The sequence below is a fragment of the Phyllostomus hastatus genome, unplaced genomic scaffold (genome assembly GCF_019186645.2).
Source record: "Phyllostomus hastatus isolate PE091 unplaced genomic scaffold, TTU_PhHast_1.1 phas_contig_209, whole genome shotgun sequence".
NCBI classification, from domain to species: Eukaryota; Metazoa; Chordata; class Mammalia; order Chiroptera; family Phyllostomidae; genus Phyllostomus; species Phyllostomus hastatus.
In genome coordinates, this window is record NW_025333735.1 from 4,104,197 (window position 1) to 4,130,859 (window position 26,663).

The window sequence follows — 26,663 nt, forward strand, 5'->3', positions numbered from 1 at the left end:
TATCATTTTTTTAATTTCACAAAGATGTACTCTTTTTAAAAATATTTTATTTACTTATTTTTAGAGAGGGGAAGGGAGGGAGAAAGAGGGAGAAAAGCATCAATGTGTGTTTGCTTTTTAAGCACCACTACTGGGGAACCTGGCCAACAACCCAGGCACGTGCCCTAGACTGTGAATTGAACTGGCAACCCTTTGGTTCACAGGCCGGTGCTCAATCCACTGACCCACATCAGCCAGATCTGTCTTAAGTAAACAGTTCCTAAGGGGTATTTCAGGGGTTGATTAAAAGTAAGAGTAGATGCAGTTGTATTTTAACAAACATGTTTACGTATGCTCTCCGCCTCCTGGTTTTAGCCACTCAACATGATGCTGTACTGTAATGAGGCCTTGGTGTCCAATTGGCTGTAATGCAATCAGGTAAACATATTGACCACTCACCCTTCAGGTCAAATAAAAAATGTTACAAACATTTGTTTTGCCCTGACTACTCTTTCTCATTTTTGAAACTGAATCTGAAGTTGAAAGCCAAGAGAAAATGGCCCATTACCATAACGTCGATAAGGTGAGACTATTCTCTTCTTAGAGGAGGGATAGGGTAGATAGACATGTGAAAAGAATTTCTTAAGTGCATGATGCTTTTGAATCAATTATTACAGATGCTGATGTAGCAGTTTACCTCATGTCTGTAAATCGTTATGGCTCTGATTCATCCCTGGACTCAAGAATCCAGATCAGAACTGGACCCCTGTGATAGGATCGGTGCTGTGCTTCAGTGGGAGTTGTTGAGGATTCTCGAGGTTCATAGGAAAGGGAGGGCTTGTGGTTCTATTTCTCCTAAAAAAGAGTTTTGTGGGGCGGGGGGGCATCTGGACCACCTGCTCACATTTTCCTGTAGTGCCTATGAAAAGGGTGGAATTCTTGGCCTGAACTCCAACCCACTAAATCAGAACCCTGCAGGCTAGGCCCAGGAGCTATGATTTTCACAAGGTCTTTGGTGATGCTGGTGTACCCTAAACTTTGAGACTCGCTGTCCTGAGGCCCAAGCTATGCTGTATCTGATATATTCACAACCTACTCAATTGATAAACCAAGAAACATTTTTATGAACCTCCTTTATGGGTATTATTTTGTTTTATATAAATTTTTGCTGCATTCAGATAAAAAGGATCTCAGCAACCCCAACCTTTTTTTTATCAATTTAAAAAAATTTTCATAGCATCAGGTTTATTTATCTAAGTTAAAATAAAATAAAGTTAATTTTATTTATCTTGTGGTACCTTTTGGTATTATGGTGTTGATAGCTGAGTATGTCAGGCTTAGGATTCAGTGATGTGTTTAGAGACTATAGAGGCTAACTATAAGCATTTTGGTTTCAGTTAGGTACACTAAACATTTGTTAAATAAGATATAAAATAATTTCTGCTTTCTCATCATTACATGCTTAGCATAGTGCCTGACAAATAGTGAATAATCTGTATATATTAGAGATTATTTTTTCTACAATTTGATCCCTTGTTGTAATTGGGCTGTGGTACATCTGCATGAAGATGGTTTTTGCTAAATCTAATTTTATTTCAAGGCTTGAAAACAAATGCTGGTAGGTCACTTTCCTTTAGATGCTGCTTTCAGAAAACTTCCTTATCTCCCATTGCTGCTGACTCGATAATGCCAATTGTCAATCAGCAACCTCCCTTGTGCAATCACTGTGTCGGACACTGTCCTGGACACTCAAGGGCTTCAGGGATTTCAACATCACCCTGAAGCCTAGATTTCAATGTGCCCCAGCTTTTACTAAAACCAGCAAAGTAATATTATGGACAGAAACACAAACAATTTAGTGGAGAGAGAAGATGCAAACTTGGCAGAATGTTTTTCACAACATTACCAACTTTTGGAGCCCAAGCAATATAACATTATCAAAATACCATTTCTGTCTCACAACATGATCACCTCCAAAAATAGTAGCAAATCCCTCCGTTGTAACTTTGCCAAGTGTATTGAACAAGGAAGAGTTTTTCACTTGGTAATGAGCTTATTTTATGGTTGAAAGTTTATATTCATTCATCCAATAATTCTAGAAAATCTTAGTCTTGATCTCAATTGTGTCTCTTCCACCTTTGCTCTATTGTATCGTTTTAGTACATTTTATGTCTCTTTCAAATATTTTATTTCCTGTGTATCTGGGTGACCCTTGATTCTTCATTTGGATCTATCTTCCAGCTCTCTCAGTCTCTCTTTGGCAACATTAATCTATTACTTAACATATCTTTTCCAAATAACTAATTCTTTCCTCAGTTGCATCTGTTTCTTAATCCACTTGTCAATGCAGTTCTAGAAGTTCTACTGGGTTCTTTTTCAAATTTACTTGGCCTTTTTTATGGCCCCTTGTTTTATGCTGAAGAGAAGCCATATTCACTCTATTTCAAGAAGAAGATAAGTTTAGTCTTCTCTCTTATTTCTGTGAAAATATTTACTATAAGATGTTTATATTTTATGCCTGGTCATTTCAATATCTGAAGTCTTTGAAGATTACACTTTGCTATCTGTTGTTTCTACAACTCTCTCTCATGAAACCTTGCTACCTTCTGCACTTTTGCTTTGGGGCAGTGAGTTCATGTTCCTTGAAGCTTAATCTATGAGAATTTTTTTGAGATTGAGATAAAGTTAAATTTTTCCAAGCCTTGGTCTCTGCTGGCTTCATCAAAAGTTAATCATCCTGTGAGGACTCTTAAAGTCAGGCTGCTGGCTTCATGTATTTTCAGTCATCTTTTAAGGTATGGTTTACATACCATAAAGTTTTTCTGAGTTCAACTTTATTTCTTGTTTCAACTTTTACAAGACTGTTAATGTATGGAGTAAAATTCAGCATGTGACAAACTGAAGAAAAAAGATGACATACTTGTTGAGGGAGGAAGGGTAGGGGACTTGAATTATTTTGGTGAAAAGGAGTGAGGCAAGCAGAATGACTCAGATATTTGTAAAATAAGGAATTGTTCATTAGAAATGTGGGTAAAGGAAAACGTAAGTGGAAGAGGGCCAGAAAAATTTTATTTGGTTATTTCCTACTCATTATTCGGGTGGCTTTGTGAATGCCAGTTCTTCCTGGAAGCCATCCTTCATCTCTCTCAATCTGGCTTAGGTGTCCTTGCAAGAGAGACCCAGAGCTCACTGTATTTTTTTAATTAGAGTGATTGTCAGAATGTGTTCTAAGTGCTTGATTACTTTTCCGGTTGTTACTGAAGGGATCAGAGGTCAGCAAACTCCTGTGAGCCAAATCTGGCTCACCATTTTTTCTGTAAATAGTTTTATTGAAACACAGCCATGTTCATGCATTTTATTGTGCGTTTATGTGTTATGCACAGTTATTTTATGCTATCATGACAGAGATGAGTAGTTACAACAGAGATTATACAACCTGCAAAGCCCAAATACAATACTAACTCTCTGATTCTTCACTGCAAAAGTGTGTTCTAGTGTATAATCTCTATCAGGGCAGAACAGTGTCTACCTTGTTTGCTGTTGTGTCTCTGGAACTTAATCACGGTGCTTGCCACATGGAAGGAACTAAATAAATATAGGTGAATGTAAGAATTGAATGAAAAAAGTTTTGAGAGAATTCTATTTTGGGGTGATGTGAATTTAGAATGAATTAGAACTAATCAGAGAAATAAATAAAAGTAGTTAGGTAGGTAAAATCCCACTATAAAGAACATTATAATGCTGTGTCAGGAAGATAGCTGGATAATGTGAAAATAATCAGGCAGACCTGGGTTCCATGCCTGGCCCGACTCTCACTGGGCATATAGTTTTGACCAAGCTATTTAACATTGTGAACATCTCCTTGTTCTAAAGGTGGGGTTCATGATCTGCACCCTCACAGAGTGCTACCAGGAGTCAATGACATGCTGTGTGCATAGCTTCTGGCATGTAACTGGTGCTCATTAAATCTCATTAAATGCTGGTTCCCTCCACCTTCTTTCCTTTTTCTTCCATGATGCACCTCCTTCTCTGTCCTTACAGATGGACCACCAACAGTCCACTGGTAATATGGTTCTAATGACCACAGATTAGCCTGCTTCATTCATGTTGTAATGATCCTTAACCACATAAAAGCCAATGTTCAACTCAAACATAGTGCTTTGCTCTGTTGTTAAAGGCATGATGCTTAGTTTTCATCCTGCCCCAAAGGGCAGCCATCCTTTGATTCTCTCCTTACTTCACAGCTTAAACATCCTTGCAATAGACACAGAGTCTGTCTGAACCTAGACTTTCCCTTTAGTTGAAAATAATGACTGAAGTGCTAGAAAAAGTGATAGTTTGGGCTGGGGGAATCTCTTAGTGTGGGGTAAGTTATGCTTCTTAGTATAGTGGAAGTGGAATAAGACTTTCCAGTCTCAGCGGTGCTTTTCCCACTGTACCAGTCTGCCTATCAGTTGTGTGACTTGGCACAGCTCACTTAACATCTCTGAGCTAGTTTATTTGTGAAATACTCTTTGTATCAAATCACAAGGTTTTTGTGAAGGATAACATAGGTTTTATTGGGTGGAAAATTTTAAATGGTATAGAAATATAGGTTTCTGCAATAGAATGGCAGAAAACCTCTTTCTGTTGGGATCAGAATGCCCTTTTTTCCATCACTAATGAGTGGAAGGGCTTGTCATCAGGGGGTGTAGGGACTCTGATGTAGTGGGCAAAAACATGTCACCTGGAGCCAAATGGCCTGGGTTCTCCGCCTGCCTCTGTCACCTGGTAACTGTGTGACTATGGCAGTTACTAGGGGACTCTAGTGTCTTCCTTTGTCAGACTTAGATGACATACCTACTTCACTGAGTTTTTGTGAAGCATCAGAGGGAGTAATATATGCAGATTTACTGACACATGTCAAACCCTCACTAAACAATTGCTACTATTATTGTTTTATTTGCAAGATTTATACATTAGGAAAGAGACAATGTGGATGCATTTCAGTAAACTTTTCCTCCAGGTGCCTTTTTGGAGGTCTTCATCAACTATTTGCTGTGGAGTTCCCTGCCCTCACTGTACCCATCCCACCCCCACCCTTTTAGAGGCTCCTTAAGGCTTTGTTCTAGTTCCCTGGCCTGTTGCTATTTGTGCTGGGAGATGCTGGCAAGAAAATTAGCATCTCCCCCAGCATTTAGTGATGACTGTCTTTCTGTAACTGGCAGAAGTCTGAAAACAACTGAACACCTGTAAATGGAGTCTTTATTAAGTAACTGTTCTCGAAACATCTACTTGACAAGTCCTTTTAGAGTCACCCTTTGAACATAACTTAGGGCACACTACCCCACCTTGATAGCAAAAATCAACTGCTCCACGGCCGAAAGCAACATGACATTTCCTACTAGATATCAATATTTTCCCGTCTGACATTTAGTAGATCCTAGGCAACCGAAAAAATACCAGCTGCCTCTAAGGCTGTTATTCATCATTATTGTTCTTATTGTTCCATATTGTTAAAATTCATCTAAGTGATATTAATATTGTTCATTTGAGTGCTCCTTTTTCTTGTATTAGTTCAGCATTTTTCTCTGAAGTCCTTTTGTTCACAAATGTGCAATTAACTAGCCAGTCAAGGGAAAAACCTGGGCAGACAACTGGGAGAACTTGCCCAGCACATTCCAGAGAAGAGAGAAGCCGTGTCCACGCACAGTTCTTTGCCTGTCACTGCACCCTGCAGCTGAACTGAGATTTGTCCTTGAGTGCTGGGTCCTGAATAGCTAGCACTTCTGTATTCCTCTCTGTTATAGAGGGTAGAGATGTTCTTTTAAGACATGAGCTAAAAGTCTAGTTATTTTTCAATTTAAATTTGTAAAAGTTCTATCTTTCCTAATATTTTTCTGCCACAGATCCATCCATGTGGTCTTGTAGAGGTTAACAGACTCCAAGCTAAGAGGCCTTAGACCTGCAGTGACAACCTACATCACTTTCAATATGGAAACAGGACACTCACTATCTCGTCACTGAAATGAAATTTTATGAGACTTATTTAAAATCTCTGAGTTTTCTCCAACATTACTTGCAGGCAAATAGTGATAATCCATGCCTTTATTTTTCAAAACACATTTAAGAAAAGGGGATTTTTCTTTGGAGTTTTCCTCTAGGTAATTGAGAGTCCTTTTGCAACCGTGTCCTCAAGCCACACGAGCCTGGGGAAGGACAACAAAAGCACAAAGGCTGAAGTGGGCTTCGTCTCAGCCGCAGTCTTTGATTTTTGCCACTGTGGCCCTGGATTGGTGGGTAGTCTAGATGTTTATCATGAACAGTAACCAGGAGAGCTCTTTGAGGCAAAATCTGACATAGAATTATTATTTATCAATTATAATTACAGCTAACATTTATTGAACACTTGCTATTTGCCGGACACTTTTCTAAGTACTTTTCTTTTTCTTATGTAATGTTCACAGCAATCCTGATAGGCACTATTATTTTTTAAAAGATTCTATTTATCTATTTAGAGAGAGGGGAAAGGAAGGAGAGAGGGAGGGAAACATCAGTGTGAGAGAGAAACATTGATTGGTTGCCTCTTGTACACGCCCCAGCCAGCACCAAACCCATAACCCAGGCATGTGCCCCTCTGGGGAATCAAACTGGCGACTCTTCACTTTGTGAAATGATGCCCAGGTAACTGAGCCACACCAGCCAGGTCTGGGCACTAGTATTATTCCCATTTATAGATGGAGAAATGTGCCTCCATTCACAGAGCTAATAGGTTGCAGAACAAAAATTCACACCTGGCCTAGGTGGCTCCAAGAGCCCGGGCGCCAGATGAGAGCAACCTTTGTATTTCACTGTGTAGTGGTCTTAGACATGGATCTCTGCACCACACTGTGCATCGTGCTTGATGAGGTTCTGGCACTTACGTCTGATTACTCTGACTATGGAAATGGGGAAGACATATTGAAGAAACTTCAGCTGCAGTCCAGACTATTATCTGTTTTGTTATGTACTGTGGAGAGACCCTTCAGGGTCCTGCTCCATTCTTGTTCCATTCTGTTCCAGCCTCAGATGCTTGTGCCCTTTTTATTCCAACTCATTGCTCAATGAACTCAGTTACGCAAGCTTTGCTTGGGTGCCAAGATCGAGTCAGCAGCTTGCTAAGGAGCACTGACTTCTCTCATGTGTGGCATGCATGGACTCCAGGATGGCTGCACTCTGCTAGAACACTCATAGGCTTATTAGCTATGTGTGCACTTTGTGCAGCTCACTGACTCTGTCTACACTCAACTCTGCCTTTCCTGGACCTTTCTTCTCTGGCCAGCCCTGCCTGTGGTGATCAGAGGAAAGAGGGGGCTTCCCCACTTTCCTAGGAAGAGGAACTTCCTGATTAGGGTCTGAGCTAAAGCAGCCTTTCCTGTACTGAAGTCTTCTGGGTATTTTTATTAACTATTCTGTGCCACTACACAAGGAGTAGAGGTGCTGGTGTACCATTCATGACACATTTATTAAGCACCTATTCACGTTCTAGGCACTGTGCTGAGTGCTGGGGTTGCCGTGACAACTAAGATAAAAATTGTTCCTGCTTCCATAATTTACCATTCCTGAGCAAATCAGACACAAAATGAGGCAACTGCAATACAATTTGATAAAGACTCTAATGGGAAAGAACTATTTTGAGAACACATGGAAGGGGTACCTACGCCAGGCCTAAAGGGCTGGGACAGATTACTGGGGAGAAGTCCCATCTGAAACTTGAAGGCTCACTAGAAGTTAGGCAGGTGAAGAGGCTGGTAGTTGGGTAGTGAGAAAGAGAAAGAATGTTCAAGAAAGAAGGAATGGCAAATTCAAAGGCCTGTAGGCACAAAGGCACACAGAGCCTAGACAACCACGGTTAGCCCAGGATGGTGGAAGTAGTTTGAGATAGGCTGTGGCAAGATATGAAGTTGGAGAGGTGAGCAGGGCTGGGGATATAAAGTGTGGCTATCATTTCATTTTTGTATATATCACATAGTTTTCACAGACAACTTACTGTAAATTGAGTATTTTGCAGTAGGGGATAGAACTGAGGAATAACATTTGTTGTCCTGCTGTGTACTGGGGATGATGGATAATTTCAGAGACCTTGGCTTCTGAATCCTAGCCATACCATCCAGGGGCCCCAAGCCATCCAACTGTTTCTCTCCCCCAGGTAAAATCTCTAATTGCTCAAAGCGTGTTTCAAGAGCCTTTCTCCTTCTCCTACCAGTGGCACTCTCCACGCCCACAACCCGTGGGCTTACTCAAGGTCTCCTCTGCTGTGTCCACAGCCAGGCCTGACACAACCACTGTCATTAGGGTTGACCACACTGCACCACTAGGCACTAGAAAGTGAACCAGGCCTTTCACACTCACCAGCAACCCTACAAAATGCGGTAGTTTTCTCCACTGATACAAATGAGAAAACTGAGGTTCAGAGACATCAAATTACTTATCAGCAGCTACAAAGTTATAGGTAGCAAGGCAGCATCTGGGCCTACTCTGATTCCAAAGCCATTATAACTACACAACAGTGCTTTCCTTGTCACTATTATAGTTCTTACTAGGATCCCTCAAGTCGGCACTTTCTGTTTTCTTATTGATGCTCTTCTTGCAGATGAGTCCCCCAAAGGTCGGTTCAGAGACTTTTGAGGGGCCTCTTTAAGAGTTGTCTCTAAATATGTCCCTCCCACAGGGGAAGGACCAATTCAGACACAACAAATCTTCAGAGTATGCAGCATGCCCTACTAAGCTCTATCTCCAACATCTAAGAAAGTCTCCCATCCCTCACCTTGATTAAGAATATTACAATAATTTCTGATGCTGGCTAGAATTTTAAAATTTCCCCCAGGGGATCTGGTGATTTTTTACACAAACATTTTGAGGTAGCCTTTGACACTTCAAGCATATCACCCATGTGCGATCAGTGGGTGGGTTTCCTTCTCTGTGCGCTTCCCCAGAGTCTCACTGAAGGTTGTTTTTGATTTATTTTTATTTTTGCCCCCTTCTTTCATTACCATTTTAATGTTCAATCTCAATGTTAAATAAAATAGTTTTTTTCTGTCCCTCCTGCCTCTTCCTTCAAACACCAGTAAAGTGGTAAGTCTTGTGGATCGACCAGTGCAGATGGACATATTTCACTAGTGAGGGCTCCAGCTTCAGACAAGGGTACTAATGAATCAGTCGCCAAGCTCTTACTCAGTGTCTCTTTGCTAAAGCACAGCTTCCACTGCAGCCAGATGGCCCTGGTTCTGCCCTCCTGAACGTAATCTGCACCCTGTCGCTAATTAGTCTTCTTCCTGGCAGCAAGTAGAAGAAGCAATTTTCAGATTGTTTTTATTGATCACAGGACATTTTCTCCAGAGTATTACTCTCTGTAAAAAAAAGCAATGAAATAATTTTTAGTTAACATAGACAAAAATTTTACACGAGAAAGACAGTTTACGTAATGATTAGGAATACATGTTTTAAAGTCAACAGGCCTGAGTGTGACTCCTCAGCTCCAATCTTTCCTAGTTACATGTAGTTGGGCAAGTTGCTTAACTTTGAACTTTGTCTTCTCCCTCTGTAAAATGGGAATAATATTAGTTCTCAGAGCTGTTATAAGGATTAAGTTAGCAGGGATTAAATAAAGAGTAGTCTGACCCATGAGGTACAGTTATTATTATTATTTATTATCAAGAAAACTATCTACCTGTCTGTCTTTAGGTCAAGTTGAGATAGGTTCATCTGAGTACTTGTGGTTCCCTTTTCTCCATGAAAGTTCTCATTCTTCTTCAACAGTAAGACATGATCTTGCTTTCATGAATACTCTGATTCTCACCTTTTATAATTATAGAAAGTCCTCACTTAACGTTGATAGGCTCTTGGAACTACCGTGAAATGACATTATTATGAAATCCATTTTACTATAGGCTCATGGATATAAACAGGGGTTATGTTAGCAGAGCATCTGATTGGCACCATAACAATGCAATGTTATTTGAGGACTTACATATGCTTAAAGTAAGGCTTAAAGAAATTGCACTTGGCTTTTTGCTTTCATTTAGCTTTTTTCAATAAGATGATTGTTTTCATTGCAGGACAATGAGGTGGAGTTTGTTCGAACTGGCTATGGGAAGGATATGGTAAAAGTTCTCCATATTCAGCGAGATGGAATATATCACAGCATTAAAGAGGTGGCAACTTCGGTGCAACTCACGCTGAGCTCCAAAAAAGATTATCTACATGGAGATAATTCAGACATCATCCCTACAGACACCATCAAGAACACAGTTCATGTCTTGGCAAAGTTCAAAGGAGTATGTGCTATCCGTCTTAGATGCTGCCAATCTTTGTGCAGAATTCGCTGTTTTATAACATTATGATATTACTTGCTTATTTCAAGTTCCTTTTGCTTTATAACTCTATTTTTACATTTTTTCTTTTCTATTCTAAAATTACTAGCCTTACAGAAAAGGTTGGCTATTTGTTTGTTTGTTTTTTAAACTCACCTCTTTGTTCTTTTTTCTTGGATCTTAACTCTTTGCACACCTTTTAGGTAGAGAATCCTACTTAAGAACTTGACAGTTCTATCTTGATTAGCATCATTGGCAAATCAAGGTCTTGATAGTGTTTCAGAATAGAAATTTACACATTTTTGTCATGCATTTCTTTGAGTCTTATTGTGTATCTTATTTTTTAACTGGTGTACATTTATAGAAGAAGATACCATTTTTCTTCTTGGTGTTATTATAGAAGAAAATCTTAAGCATAGGATACATTTTGAAATTTATTTGTCTAACTTTGAATGCCTTCCGTATTTTCCTAACTCCGTGACCACGTGGTATCCATATATGATGGCAATTATACTCCTTGAAGGACCTTGGAACTGATTGGATCTGGTATCTCAGCACTCTCACCCTGAGTTTCTTTAAGTGTTAGAGAAGCAACAGATTTCTGAGCAATTTAAGATCATTTTTTTTTATTTTCTAGGAAGCCTAAGAAGACAAAAAGCATATACTGGAAAGCTTCTTTTTTCATGCTTTTGCATGCAATCTGCACCCATGAAATGAACAAAATATTTGAAATATAAATTCTGCAAGAGATATTTCTACCCTCAAACTTTCTCTTGTTAATCAGAATGGCCCAGCAAGCACAGGCAAGGCTGTGGAAAAGGCTTGGCTCTCTTGAGAACATAAAATGAAAATAGGTGTTTGTACTGCATTAAAAAAGAAAGCTGCGTAAAAAGTTTTCTTACATTTTCTGTACTGTGGGAGAGGTACAGAAAAGTGAAGGAATGAATCTGGATGTTAAAAGTTACTGAAATTCATTCATTTTTAGATAAAATGAATTAATAGTCATTCTATTTTTAGGTAGAATGACAATATAATGCTTTTTCCAAACCAGGAAATTTTGTTCTTATTTTTTAATTGAGGTATAAATGATATACAACTTTATATTTGATATTTGTATATGTCACAAAGTGATCACCACAATAAGCCTAGTTAACATCAGTCACCATACATAGGAACAGAGTTTTTATTCTCATGATGATAATGTTTAAGATTTCCTCTCTTAGCCACTTTCAGATATGCAATATAGTCTTATTCACCATAGTCTCCATGCTGCACATAACATCCTCAGGACTTAATTTGTTTTATAACTGGAAATTTGTGCCTTTGCAGTCCTTTTATTCATCTGACAAAGTTAGCTCACCCCCTACCCCTCACCTCTGGCAACTACCAATCTGTTCTCCATATCTATGAGCTTAGTTTTATTTGTTTGTTTTGTGTTAGTGTTTGTTTTAGATTCCACATATAAGTGAGATCATACAGCATTTATCTTTCTCCATTTGACTTATTTCACTTAGCCTAAGGCCCTCAAGTTCCATCCATGTTGTCACAAATGGCAAGGTTTTATTCTTGTCATGGTTGAATAACATTTCACTATTTATTCATCCATTGATGGACACTTAGGTTATTTCCATATCTTTGCCACTATTATAATGTTGCAATAAACATGGGTGTGCATGTATCTTTTCAAGTTAGTGCTTTCATTTCCCAAACCAGGATACTTTTGAGAGTGAAATAGGATGCTATTAATACATGTTCTGGGACAACATGTACAAATTGTCTCACAAATGTCAGAACTATCCTGGAGAAACCTGTACAAATAGCCCATGTTAATTACAGGCAATGCCACAAATAATCTGTAGACTATGAGAGTACCATAAAATATTGCCTAGAGATTAATATGAGGAATTTGTTTGGAATTAGAGAGCAGCTTCATGGGGGTGGAGAGCTGAGGATGGTCAATAGAAGGCCTGTTCACAAGGCAAGAAAGCTGAAGTGGCCCTTCATTACCATTTTTCCTTGGAAAACTGGGAGGCCTGTTTGCCAACATCATAAAGAGGCCAGAGTGTTTTGGAGTATACTGTAGCACTGTAGTTGGCATAAGCCATGCCTCCGCTTGCGGTGAGGGGCATCTGAATGTTAAGTTACTTACTGCTCATATACATCTACAAAACAGGTTTCTTTTAAAAACAGGATAGTCACATTGGGTGATGGTGATTTATTAATTACATTTAGGAATCCTTGTGAAAAACTGAAACAACAACCAATTCATCTCAAGAATTTTTTAATTCTGTGTTCCTCTGACTCTAGAAAGCACTTGATCAGAAAAGAGAGGGCTGAGGATAGTAACAATTATTTTCAAGTGGGGCAAATATTTCTGATCACTGCCCTTTTGTTTCTTTCTACAGATCAAAAGCATAGAGACTTTTGCTATGAATATCTGTGAACATTTCCTTTCTTCTTTTAACCATGTCATCAGAGCTCAAGTCTACATGGAAGAAGTCCCTTGGAAGCGTTTTGAAAAGGTTGCTTCATTTATTTGTGCCTTAGTTTAATTAAAGAAATTGGCTTCCTGACATATGCTGAAGTTGTACGGAAACAATGTTTTTTTCTAATTTTCAGAACGGAGCCAAGCACGTCCACGCGTTTGTTCATACACCCACGGGAACGCACTTCTGTGAGGTTGAGCAGATGAGGAGTGGTGAGGAAATATTTTTCTTGCTATGATTCTACTGTAGCAATTGCAGTATTTTTTTAAACTACCCTGTACAGGAAAACCATAGAAAATATTGAAGGCTTTTAAATCTGATATGGGAATGAGCATTGTGACTATGGATTACATTTTTTTTAAATCTACTTTTTATCTTAAAAATATAAAAATGAAATAATACTTTTTGAAAGAAATCTGGGAGTTAAGTAGAGTAGTAATTTTAATGACCAGTTTTGAGATAAGCAAGAAAAAAAGGCCCAAGCTGACAAAAAACACAAATCTCTGAACTTTCTGACCAGTACTTTTAGTACCATACCATACTTTAATTACAATAACCTTCTTAGGAAATATCTAGTGAATAGCAATCAAGTTTTTCTGACATTTTATTTGCATAGCAATAAAATTACTGATATTATTACTATAAAAATGAACCTCACTTCAAGCAGCAATGACACTTATATGCATACATTTCTATTCACCAAAATATTTAAGAATTAACTGTGGACCATACTTACAACAACTCCAGGCCTGAAAGTAGCACATAGTGCTTCTCCTGGAGAGAACCCAATCACACAGCCTCACCTAACTACAAGGAATGTTGGGAAATATAGGCTAGCCAGGTACCCAGGAAGAAGAGGAAATAAATTTAGTGAACAGCTAGCAGTCTCTTCCAAGAAAGGTTAAGAAGTTTCAGTTAAGCCCTGGCTGGTGTGGCTCAGTGGATTGAGTGCCAGCCTGCAAATCAAAGGGTCGCCAGTTCGATTCCCAGTCAGGGCACATGCCTGGTTTTCAGGCCAGATCCCCAGTAGGGGGCATGTGAGAGGCAACTGCACACTGATGTTTCTCTCCATCTTTCTCTCTCCCTTCCCCTCTCTCTAAAAATAAATAAAATCTTTTAAAAAAAGTTTTAGTTAAAAGAAGATTGAAGAGAAACTATGAAGTTTGACAAATAGGCCATTGATAACTTCCACAAGAATATTTTAGCAGAGCCCTGGAGCTGGAAGTGGAGTGGCCCAGGATAGGGCTCTCCTGGTCATAACAAGAAAACTGGCTGCTATTTATACTCTTGTTCTTTCCAGGAATTTCCAGGAGTTATCATCAGCCTGAACTGCTCAGCTGGCTGCTGAAGGGTGGAAAAACTAGTCACCATAATCAGAACAAAGCTTTTTTCTTTCTGCAAAAAGCTGCAAGGCTTCGGGTTATTACAATCATTGTGGCAGTGTTCCCAGAAGCTCCAGCTTGACTCACCTAGAATCCAGCATCCCTCTCATTTCCCGTGGGGCTGGCAGGGATCAGGGTAGGACCAGAAACATCTGCTGCCTTGAGGGTGGGTGGGCAGTGTGTGTGTGCACATGTATATGGGTGTATGTATCTTCCAGTGTTGTGTGTATGAAGATGACATTTGTACTCTGCACCTCTTTGGAGAGTGTATATAGGTGTATATATCTTCCAGTGTTGTGTGTATGAAGATGACATTTGTACTCTGCACCTCTTTGTAGAGTGGGGATCTGTGCTCTTTGGGCAGCAAAGTTGAATTCATTTGCTTATTATTGAAGAGCTGAAACTGTGAGTTGAATCAATACCCTTGCATAGGCTTAACTGAAGAAAATAATCATTATTTTACGCACACACACACCAGTCCACAAGGTGAAGTCTGAACCCCTACAAACCTTTAAGTAGGGGTTTTAGTGGGGGGCTGGCTATGTTGGTGAAAATTCTGCCCCCTCAAACACATGCACTTCATCACATATCCAGCCATGCAACTCCCAAGCAGGCTTTTCCCAGCAGAATATGTAACCGAGTTTCTTCTAGTGAACTGGATTTATTCTTATCAATTGAGCAAACATTCATATAGGAAGCCTTCTGAATCTCAAACATCATTTTAGGCCCTGAGAATTGCTGTAACTCCCATTGCATTATTTAGGGTACTTTTGGCTGTCTCAAAGTCTGCTAATTCTATGGGAGAATCTGGAAGAGAGAAAGAAATTTGTTCACCCAAAGGGAGAAGGCCTGTTATGTTTGTGACTTCCCAAGCTCTGAGAGGAGAACTAGGCTCTGCATGTGTGATGGGGGCTGTTGGTTTAGGTGTTGGTTTAGGTGTTATGTGGAAGCTGGATCTCCCAAACTTTCTTTCAGTCTCTGTGAACTACAAGCTTAGCCAAGCCTTGAAGTCACTGGGCTGGCTGAGTTACTAATGTGAACTCAATTGGGCCCCAAACTTCTGCACTATTTGAATTATAACTCATCAAATTTCTCCCAATCTGACATTAATTATAAAAATTCATAGCTAGGAATGGAAGATGGAGATAAGATCTCAACTAAGAGAGACGTATTAGCATGGAAACTAGTGGAAGTAGGAGGATGATGTCAAGGAAGAGTTGACACTGAAGCCCTGGGGGAGGATGGATTTAAGAGCTGTCAAGCTGGGAAGACCATGGAAATGAGATGGGGCAAGAGGGAGACCCAGGACAGAGATGGCCACTGCTAAGACGGCAGTTTACACCCTTTAGATATCAAGGCTAAAGCGCCTTTCAGTTCCTCCCAAAGAAGAGTTCTTAGCAAACCCAAGGTCTTTTGAAACCATCGTGATTATCACCTAGTTGTCCAAAAGCCCAGGTGGCTTCCTTCTTTTTGGATGATGTCATCTTTCTGGATCCAGAACTGCACACAGGGAACTTCCGCTCTCCCTGCTAAATGAGCTAAATGGACTCTCAAAGGCAAATGATATTTAGTTGATCTTCACTTCTTCTAGAACTGTACAAGTTTGAGGTTTTCTACTAGAATGATTTAATATAGTTTTAGATATTCTGCTTTTAGCTATTTGTGTCCTTTTTTGAAGGTGTTAAATGTGGAAGCAATTATCCTCTTAATGACAGGATTTTTTTTTCTTGGCTCAGTAAAGCTTTGTGCTCTGTGACACCTGATGCGTAGGTAAGGATTGGGCTTATTTTCTGTTAACTCGCAGTGAGCTCCTTTCCCTCAGAGAACTGAAGGGTAGGATGTATGCTGCTCTGGGAGACAGACCACAATCTGCTAAGTGTGTAGGAGGACACTAAAAGCTAGAAAAGACTATATTCTAGCAGAATATAAATGTGAAAATCTTCCTTTTGCATTATTTCATAACCATGGCAGAAAGGCAAGAAAAAAGGCTGATTAAGTGATTTAATGGGAAGTAATCTAGAAAAGGACAGTTTTTTTTTGGTTGAATTATTTCTTGTTAGTCTAAACTGGATTCTATTTTAGTGTGTGAAGCACCCTATTTTTAGTTGATGGGTCCATAAATTTGAAAGGTTCAGGTTCTTACCAGTGTTCTGAAAGCTGGGGCTCTGCCAAGAGAGGAAATAAGATAAGCTCTCTGATTTTATCCAGAGAGTCTAACGTGTGCCAAGGGAAAAAACTCACATTCAAAGAGAACAGGTATTTGTCGTTGTTGTCTTTGTTCATAGAATGATGAGTATACATGAGAAGGTGGTTTGCATTCTGCCAAAACTGTGGCAAGTAATTAACTGTCTTTAGCAACATGAAACATTTTATTCTGTGTGAAACTGAGGTCAAAAACACATTAGAAAATGCAACTGCTTTCTCCACTTTCCTATTCTAGCAAGAAAATAGATCATTTCAAAGTTGCCTAGCAGGAGTGACTCTCCCAGAAGATCAATAAATCTCGTCCGGGGGCCGGAGATGGCCGTGGCTGCACATCAGAAGTAGTTTTCAGAACACAATGAGCCTTTGTGAAACCTGGGAAACATTTACAGGTGGTTGAGGTTCTAAAAAAAACAGTCAGTTATGGGAAAAAAGACCTTTATAGAGCATTTTCTATGTGGCAGCGATTCCACTAAGTCCTTTACATGCATTACCTTAGACATTTATCAACTCTAGGTCATCATGTCCATTTGACAGATGAGAAAATCAAGGTAGAAAGAGGTTGAGTAATTTTCCAGGGGACTAGTGCTCATACACGGGGGAGAAGGAGCATGGAGAATGCTGAGGTCTGAAGTTAGGGAGTCTGAGGTCCAAGGCTGTGGGCTCAACGGCCAATGCAACAGTGTATCCAAGAACCCTCTTATGATTAAGGCCCTTGGAGGAGCCAGAGTCTTTTTTGGCTTACGTGGGGGCGGGCAATCGAGGCCAGCTGTCTAAGAAAAGATGCAGTAGGTAATGTTTCTCCTTGATTTTTCTTTACCTCCCTTAATCTCTCTTCCAGTCTTCCCACTACTGTTTTAACCCCACTCCGGATTGCAAACCCGGCTTCATTTCTGCAGGATTTTTTAAAAAAGGGATTACTGTTGGAAATAGATTATATTAGTTTATAAAGGTTTTAGGAGTCAGTTCTTTAAGGGGGTCTTTGTATTTCAATAAGGGATTTTTAAGGAATTAAAAGTTTTCAAGATACATAAAGGCCACTTCTAAAAGTGATGTTTCCATTTCAGACCAGTGGGGATGGTATTTTTCAGTCTGGGAGCTCTACGTGAGCCCCCAAAGCAGACTATGAAATGAGAAGTGGCAACCTTCCTATGTCCTAGAAAGGCCTCTTTTTGTAAAGAAATGGGGAGAGTTAAAGGGAAGAGTAAACTTTGTGTGGATGGAAGTGATCCAAACAGGAGGAAAAGAAGTGCTGACTGTCACAATGGGGGCTGATTTCAAACCCTGCTTCTGCCAGTTCCCTGCCATGTGACCGTGGGCAAATGATTCAAAGTCCCCTGGATAAAAATACAGTACCTGTGTAACAGACTTGTGAGAATCAGGTAAGATAAGGACTGAGAAAGAGAGCAGCTAAAATCATGTTGGTAGTAAAGGCATTCTTAGCTGATGCGATGTCCTCCCTCCCCCCACCACACTGTGTATGAGTTGCGGGTGGGGTGGTCAGGAAGAGAAACTGAAAAGACCGATGGGGGAGAACAGTCTGGAAGAAAAAGACACTAAGTTGTGAGGTACTTATTTCTTGATGTGAATCAATCTTGTTGCACTCATTCATTCGTTGATTCCACAGGTACTTATTGATTACTTCTACAGTTCTTTTGGATTTGAGACTTAGACTCAGTTGGACCAGCACTTAGAAATGCTGATTTTTCAGAACCACGTCTTCATACATCTAGAATCTGATAAACCCGGCCATCTTAAAAGTGTCAAGACACTGCTGGTATCTTTCTCTTGATTCTCCTGCATTTATAATTTCCAATGATAACTTTGGAGTGTTAAACAAATACCAGTTTTAGCTTTACCACATTATCCTGAAACACTCTGGCCAGAACGCCTTATTTAATCAGTACATATTTAATCAGCAGATCTGCCACAACCACTGGCCATTGACCTCTCTGGTAGATGCACACACACGGCCAGGAAAATATCAAAATACAGTCACCATTTATCTACTTCTGAAACAGCACAGCTCCTGAATTAACCACAGCCATTGAAACCACACAGGTGATGTAAATCATTAAATTATTAAGAGCTGCCCTGCATTATAACTGTGGATCATGAGTTCTATTCTTGTTCTTCAACTAAGACCATGTCAAACATAGGGATGCCTGACACTTCTGGACCTTGATTTGTATGCTAAGCAGGCCAGGAAGGTTAGATATGAATCAGGACTAACTTCAGGACTGAAAAGAGGTGACCCTAGTCATCCTGCCATGGCACTGTGCTAGCAGGGGTGTGTACCAAAGTGCCCCCCACCCTGAACATCCAGACCATAGTGATGTTGATTCCTGAATTTTCCTGGCCTTATATCTCTCTCATTACACAACTTCTGGTCCTCTCCAGGCAAACTTCCCCATGTTCTGACAGCCTGAGGGTCTCTCATATGCTCAAGGAGAAGTAGGCACCATTGGCTACAACTCCTACCTCGCTGGCCCTGCTCAGCTGCGTTAGCTGTGCCAGCTCTCACTGCTCCTTGGGAGGAATGATGTTCTCCACAGAACACTGACTGCATCCTGGTGTGGTGGGGCATGATGGGGGGCGTGGGGTGGACTTCTCAGTGTCACCTGGTGCCATGTTCTCTTCAGGCTTCACCAAACTGTTGGAGCTACAGTGTGTTCCACAAAGAAAAAGATAATCGTCTTCTCACTAACTATGTGCTCCACCTGTCCCCTGGGTCCTGAGCTAAAACTGCCTTGCACACAGGTCAACAGCTTATTCAGATTATGACTGGCACCCTTCCACCTCCCCAACTTGCCTCACGGAAAGACATCAGGGGTGTAGGAAAGCCATGTCACCCCCTGCATTGTTTTCAGCCCTGCTCTCTCCCCCAGACCCCCACGAACCAACTTTGTCCCCTCTCCCACAGCCAAAAAAAAAAAAAAGCCTTCATGGGTATGCACTTAGGCAGATCTATGCCTTGTGTGTCGTCAGCCTCACCTTCCCAGTCGCTATTTAGGCTCAGCCAGGCTTACGCTGTTGTTCATTCACGAAGTTGTTTGATTTTGCTGAGCTCATAATCACAAGGGAACTGAGGGTCTGGTGGTGATGGGAGGCATAAGTCAGTATAGGCAGTCAGCACCAGGACTACTCCACAAAGGAGTCACAGCAGCAGACAGAACTGCTCTGTGGGAGCTTATTAAGTCATTTCAGCATGATTGTTGAATGAGATGCAGCTCAAAAAGTGGAAGGCATTTCGCCTACATGTAGCTGAGAGGATGGTATTCATTTCTGTGGGCTTCAACACAACGTGGAGGAGTAGTCTCTGACCTTCAGTTCTCCAAGGCCAGGAGGGGGCCGGGAGTAAAGACAGAGAGAAAGGCACACCGTCCTCATCATTTGGACTTCAGAGGAGTCAGGGAGTCAGAAAACATGGGCAGTGATGCAGTCTCTGGATAGGCATAGTGTGCCACGTTTTAATGACCAGGATGCTCAGGGCCAAGTATCAGCGAGAAGGCACTGTTTTATGACCCCACCCCTTCTTGCCTTTGTACTTAACACAGGACCTCCAGTCATTCATTCTGGAATCAAAGACCTCAAGGTCTTAAAAACGACCCAGTCTGGATTTGAAGGATTCATTAAGGACCAGTTCACCACACTCCCTGAGGTGAAGGACCGGTGCTTTGCCACCCAAGTGTACTGCAAGTGGCGCTACCACCGATGCAGAGACGTGGACTTTGAGGCTACCTGGTATGAGCATGTGCTAGGGCCTGGCATTGGGACAGGTAGTGTCTGCCCTTGTCCCAGAGGCCTAAAGTTCATGAACTCTTAAATTTGCAAGGAAAACTTAGAGGCCATTCAATTCAACTTCTCCACTGTTCAAAATCCCTTTTATTGTATAACAGAAAGCCAATGGTCTTACTCTCAGTTAATAGATCTACCCTTGACTCTCAGATGCTATTAGCAATAATGACATTGAATGGACCCCCTAATTTCTGTGATCCTCTGCATTTAATTGATTAAATCAGTAGTTCTCAAACATTATTATGTTATCATAATCACATGGAAGGCTTGTTAGAATGCATGTCACTGGGCCCACCCCCAAAAGCCCTGACTCTGTAGGTCTGGGGCAAGGCCTGAGAACTTGCATTTCTAACAAGCTCCCAGATGATGCTGATACTACTGGATCAGGAGCCACATGGTAAGAACCTCTGTATCAAGTGAGGATAATTACATTTGTCATCGTAGATGCAGAAAGGACTCAACTAGTGTGACCAAGTTATTCCAGTTTGTCAAGGGCATTCCTGATTTTGACACTGAAAGTCTCACATCCTCAGGAAACCCCTTGGTCCCAAGCAAACCATGACACTTGGTCACTCTGGGATAAACTCAAAGTGAGATAACATTCACCAAAGTATTTCATAAATGATAAATGCCTTAACAATATAAAGATATGGTTATTATGATATACTCACAAACAGCAATTAAGCCTCTAAGCTCCTGGAGTTTACCTTTTGACCAGGCATCTCGTTTCTTTGCTGCAGCTCTAGTTGTCAGAGACTTCTCCGTGTGAGGGGCTGGAGCCTGCCCCTGGCAGCTTGCTCCCACTGGTTCAGCTTTGCTCTGCTCCTTTGATTATGTGATAGGCAGGGAAATGGTTAAAGAGAACCTCCCCTCAGTTTCATTTTTCCTTTTTTATTTCACATGTTTCCCATGGGCAGTGGCCTGATGTATTTATGTTGAAAAGGGCACAAGATGGAGTGTGCCAGAGCCAGGGCACTCTTCGGGCCTCCCACTAAAGAGAAGGATGTAGAGTGGACCATTTAATTTTTAAGCTCAGATTCCTCATCTCTTAATATGGATAATAGTAGTATCTGCCTCAGGGATATTGAGAGAATTCAATGAAGTAATCACAAATGATATTCAGAACAGAGAAAAAAACCCCTAAAATGTAACAATTCAAGGACCCGGCCACGCTGAGCTGGGGTACCTGGAGTTCTCTTCATAGGTTCTTCAAACATGAAAGAAGACCTATCCTGGAATTCCCACTGGGCCCTGGCGCCAGATCAGGAAGACAGCCCGTTCAATATGTTTCTTGAATGGTGTGCATGTGTAAGGGAATAGGAAGTGAGATTTTTTATATTACAAGGTAGTAATCCCTTCTAAAATCAACAATCAAATTGTTTTCCAAGGGACAGGAAAGTCACTGTTTTTAGCTTTATATACATTCCTAAAGACCACCCTATGAGTCCTTAGTTCTCTTTTCTGTGTTTTAGGGACACTGTTCGAGACCTTGTCCTAGAGAAATTTGCTGGACCCTGTGACAAAGGCGAGTACTCGCCCTCTGTCCAGAAGACCCTCTACGACATCCAGGTGCTCTCCCTGAGCCGGCTTCCTGAGGTACGTGTCCTCACTTGACATTGCATGGACTGAGAGGACTTGTGTCTCCTGTCAGCTCTGAGAGAGGGTTGAGAGTTAAAATAAGAAAGTGGAAGACACATGAAAAACGACATCTGTTGTTCAAAAGCTTGTTATAGCAAGTGAGAAGAGAGCAAAAAATGGAAAAATCTGTCCGGCCTGAAAACACAGACCACGGCTATAGCTCTTTAGTTTTGTTGAAAACTCTCTGGGTCTCTTCAGCCTGCCACAATTTAAGCCTCATATTCAGGACATTCACATGCCCCGAATGTGAGAGAGAATTAGACCAGCAGTCTATGTTTCAGGAGATACAGAGAATGAAGGACAGACTCAGAGAGACTTCATCCACATGTCCACCCATCCAGCCAGCCTTTGATATCATTGATGGTTATTATGCCTCTATCAAAACATGAGGAATATAAAGATAATTTAGACATGGTTGCTATCTCCAAAGATCTCCTTACTCAAAGAAGAAAATAAGTAAACTAACAATACAATAAAGAATAGAGTATTACGGAAATACAGAGGAAGGCACCTAACTAAGACAGTGCCAGCCAGGCATTCTAGAGGGAGAGGCGTTTGAGTTGAGTCTGAAGGGACCAGTGGGGTTTATCTGGGCTCACACTCGGAAGTGAAGGAGCAGGGAAGGTACGGAGACAGGAGGCAGCATGGAACAGCCATTTCCTGTTGAGGGCCTGCCTTATGTGAAGCTCCACGAGGAAACACCTTGCCACGCGCCTACAGGTGAGGCCAGAGGAGATCTGCAGGGCCTCTGTGGTCTCCTTCCCAGCCTGCACTTTACCCTGAAAGCTCTCAGGAGCCACCCGGGGGTTTAAGCAGGGTATGGTGCTGCCAGATTTGCCAGAAAGACCACTCTGAAAGGCCAATAGACTTCAAACAAGAAGAACCATTGAGAGGCTGTTGCAGAAACGTGGAAAACGGGCCTGAACTAAGGCTGTGATGGGATGCTCAGAAAGAGTATTCTCTCTAGGCCTGGGCTGCAGGGACTCCTGCCGTGGCCAGCACTGCGGAGACCCACTTCAGGCCTTCCTGTGGCTGTGCTGCTGTCCACCCATGAAAAGTCAGTGAGACCAAGACAAAAAAAGCTTTCAGAAGCCCATGCATTCCTTTTAGAGAACTCTCTGGATACCCATAATCCAGAATTTCCTGCCAAAATAACCTGAGACTAATTCTAGAACCTAAGTAATTCTCGTCCCTGGAACCATCCTCTGGAGGGCAGACCATGCCATCCGAGTGTGCATCCTTAGGCCCAAGAGTGAACAAGTCAGATGTTTGCAGGAGGTGTGAATGGGGCTTGATGTACAAGCTGGGGTGTCCACCCACCTGACTACGAGAAAGAAGATGGGGTGGGCCGGGGCTGGGAGCTGACTCTTCCCACACTGCCGTGTCCCAGCACGGCACTCGGAGGAGTCAGAGAAGTTCAAATTAGATCCCAGCCTTCCAGGTTGTTTTGAAGGTGTATTTGCCAAGTTAGAAGGATAGAACATATTTCACATAAGTTTTTTCGCTTGATTTATAACTTCTAAATCTTTAGACATCTGGTATGTGGGCCTCCAATTACACTCTTACCCCAGGGCCCACAAATGTTAAGGGAAGGCCTGGTGAAGTGGGAGCGAAATGAGGAGAAATTTAGGAGGTTGACTGGCCAGCCCCAGGAGGCCAGTTAGGAGTGGTCTCCCGGGTTTCTGATCCAAGATGCTCTTGCTTTTCTGAGAAGCAGGTTTTGTACATGGAGAGGAAAAGAGTGGGTGCACCATCTAATAATAGGACTAGGAGGTGATAACAGTGTCAGGCAGCAGAGGAACAACAGAGGTTGGGTTGGTAGGGGAAGGGGCTGAGTGGCAGATAGACTCACAGTTGCCCAATGTGATGTATGTTACTGTGGATTGCAGATAGAAGACATGGAAATCAGCCTGCCAAATATCCATTACTTTAACATAGACATGTCTAAAATGGGACTGATCAACAAGGATGAGGTAAGAACTTTAAAAATCTTTGTAGTACATCTACCCTCCCTCCACCCCTCTTTATAAACTTTGGATGATAATATCACCCACCAAAACCCGTAAGAGCTGTTGCCTTTGGAATATTTATAGTTACCACTGACTATAGCCCTCAGACTCTGGGCCTCTTGGCTTCAGAGGCCAGAGTACCCTGAAAGTGGATGAGTGATTACAGAGAAGGGTTGGGTGCCTCAGAGAGCGAAGGACAGAGAAAGAACAGCATGTGCTCGAGGAGCAGCTCTGACATCTCCTTCTCCGAAAAGGGCCACACAAGGTCACAGCTTAAGAACGATTCTATTTTCATTTCATCCATCATCTCTAACTCTTGATTAAGCAGTCAATTCAGTAGCATACAATATACACAAAAAAAGATGAAAGCGTATTTGTGTTTCTACTTGCAATTACAGAAGGCAAGATGGGGAAATTCAGGGTTTGAAAGGAAACCTTGCCTTGGAAAAAGTGCTTACCCTGGCTTGCTTTAAGCCACCGCAGCAGGTGAAACCAAGTCAGTGTGCTGGCAGACGACCTGAGGGCCTGACGGGGAGCCTGTCCCAGCCGGTCCTGGGAAAGCAGAACTGTCCCTCCCCCTTAGACCACTTTCCGAACAGCAGGATTTCTTTATTTGATTCATCCTTCCACAGGCTTCTAGAATATGAAAACACCCACACACACACACACACACACACACACACACATTTTGGCAGCTTCTTTTAGTGTGTGGAGGGAACGAAATAGGGAGGGGCCATCTATTAACACGGCTCTGTCACCATAGAATCACATCCTTTGGAGAACAAAGACCAGTGAAGGGGCGTCCAGAAGGTCCTAGTTCTGGGGCCCCCGACTCAGCAGCCTTATTAGTCACAACGCTTCTCTCCAGGCACATGTTTCTCTGTTCTGCAAATTATGTTGACAGCTTCACTGGGCTGTGCACCACCCCAGCTGTAGCAGAGGCGGAGGAACAGAGCTGGGAAACAAAGCCAGGCTTAGGTGCCCACTGTAGCTGATTCAGAGCCCTGAGCTGCTACGGAGAGCCAGAGAGCCGCGGTGACCCCACTTGCCGAAAGGAGGGGGAGCAGTGTTTATCTCAGAGGAAGGAAAGGACATTGATGATCAGAATGCCATGAATTCACATGTAAAGACTTTTTAAAATGATTACCTTCTAAAGGGAAGGAACCTAAAAGTAATCATGGTCCTGTTCACCCTCGAGGAAACAAACGTGCCCCAAACAGAAAAAGGCTTGCGCGTCAGGACTAACGCCATGCTCAGTTCAGACCCACTCACCCAGCCCCATCTGGCAGAGAGGGGAGGGTGTCATCAGCTGTGTCTGTGTGTGCACTTTGGGGGTGGCTGGAGCCACTTCCAGACCCTGGCCCAGCAGGTGTGTATAAAGGGAAGGCAACACATGAGAAGCAGAGAGTCAGGACACACCAACGATAACAGAGAAGTGACAAATGACAAGATGGGAAGAAGAACTCTAAGTGCACAGTTGTCTGGGAGCCTTTTAGAACAGAGAGAGCAGCCCTGCGGACCTCAGATGCGGCCGGGGGCATGGTGGTGTTGGGGCTCTGGACAGTGATTGATGTTCAAAGTGAGTCATCAAGCAAAGGCCAAGCTATGTTCACTACGCTATTTGAAAGGCAGGGATATGTAATGCATTTGAGAAACATTTATATTCCAAAGATTAAAATTTTCCTAAAACTCTGATTTTTTGGAAAGTTGACTCATCTGTCAACTGTTTCTAGAAAAATAAGGCATTACCATGCTTGAAGAGACTCGATTGCAGGACATATACATTTTTCTGTTTAGCGAGCTGTTGTTTTTGCTGTTGATTTAATGTTGATTCATAGAATAAAGGAGAGCTCTATTTTAGTGTCTGTGAAGTTACATTGTGGCTTTTCTACAGGTCTTGCTCCCATCCGACAACCCCTATGGCAGAATTACTGGTACAGTGAGGAGGAAGCTGGCTTCCAAGCTGTGACTTTGGAGCCGAGTTGGAGTCCACTCTCAGCTGAAGAATTCACAAGCCACTTGTGATGCTGGATATCATAGCATGTAACCATGCAGATTTTCAACCTAGTCTGTTGATTCATAGCGTGCACTTTCCTCTTGTATGAAAGAACTCTTCTACACCAAGCTCAGCAGGGTGTTTTATGATTAGTAACCATAACAGGCTTTGTGGATACAGTTTATTTAACAAATGCAGAGCAGTATTAGAATAATCATCTATTAATATTTCTTTTTAGCCTATCTTAGAGGTGCTTTGGAATCAATTCACCAAGAAAATAATCATGAATTAATAGAAGTGTCATATCAGTTAATTTGTGTACAAGTTTAAGAAGCAAGCATTGTATTCATCCTACTGATGCTAGAACTTTCCTCCTGGGTAGTGCAGAAAACATGACGAACAAAATCACATTTTGAAATATATCACTGTTGTGGCTTCAGTTAGATGGCATATTTGAATTTGTAAGAATGCTTAGTTTATTCCTACTCTGAAAGTACATTTTTAATCTTGCTATATTGGTTTTATGACTTCTACAATCCTTAGAGAGAATTTAGTATGCATTGGGGCCCTGAAAAAAAGTATAAGTTTTTTTCTTTAAATAATGCATCACTTTGTCACAAAGAGCACATTTAATAAAAGCTAAGTCAATATGCCAATGGATGAACAGACACACAGAAAGAAGACTAGAAACTCTGTATATGCAATATCAGCAGTGATGATTTCTGCATGGTGGGATCTGGGTGATTCTTATTTTTGGCCATGTGCTTTTCTGGGTCTTTCAAATATGAACATTTATCATCTACATAATCAGAGAAATAAATATAATTGATGATTCAAAGATA

At 41.5% G+C, this 26,663-nt stretch overlaps 1 protein-coding gene across 1 annotated transcript; it reads left to right on the forward strand.

Annotated features, from left to right (window-relative positions):
- The first annotated feature begins 406 nt into the window (after window positions 1-406).
- LOC123816544 (uricase) lies at window positions 407-26,663 on the forward strand. The gene is made up of 8 exons (XM_045835563.1): window positions 407-562; window positions 10,056-10,274; window positions 12,716-12,832; window positions 12,930-13,008; window positions 19,938-20,124; window positions 21,651-21,774; window positions 23,706-23,789; window positions 25,720-26,663. The coding sequence occupies exons 1-8, from the start codon at window positions 536-538 to the stop codon at window positions 25,792-25,794; spliced, it is 912 nt and encodes a 303-aa protein (XP_045691519.1). The 5' UTR covers window positions 407-535; the 3' UTR covers window positions 25,795-26,663.

Bases quoted from the DNA above. Each gene is read 5' to 3' on its own strand.
- LOC123816544 (XM_045835563.1), top strand. From the start codon at position 536: ATGGCCCATTACCATAACGTCGATAAG. The intron at 563-10,055 runs GTGAGACTATTC...TTTTCATTGCAG, and splicing joins ATTACCATAACGTCGATAAG to GACAATGAGGTGGAGTTTGT. The intron at 12,833-12,929 runs GTTGCTTCATTT...TCTAATTTTCAG, and splicing joins CTTGGAAGCGTTTTGAAAAG to AACGGAGCCAAGCACGTCCA.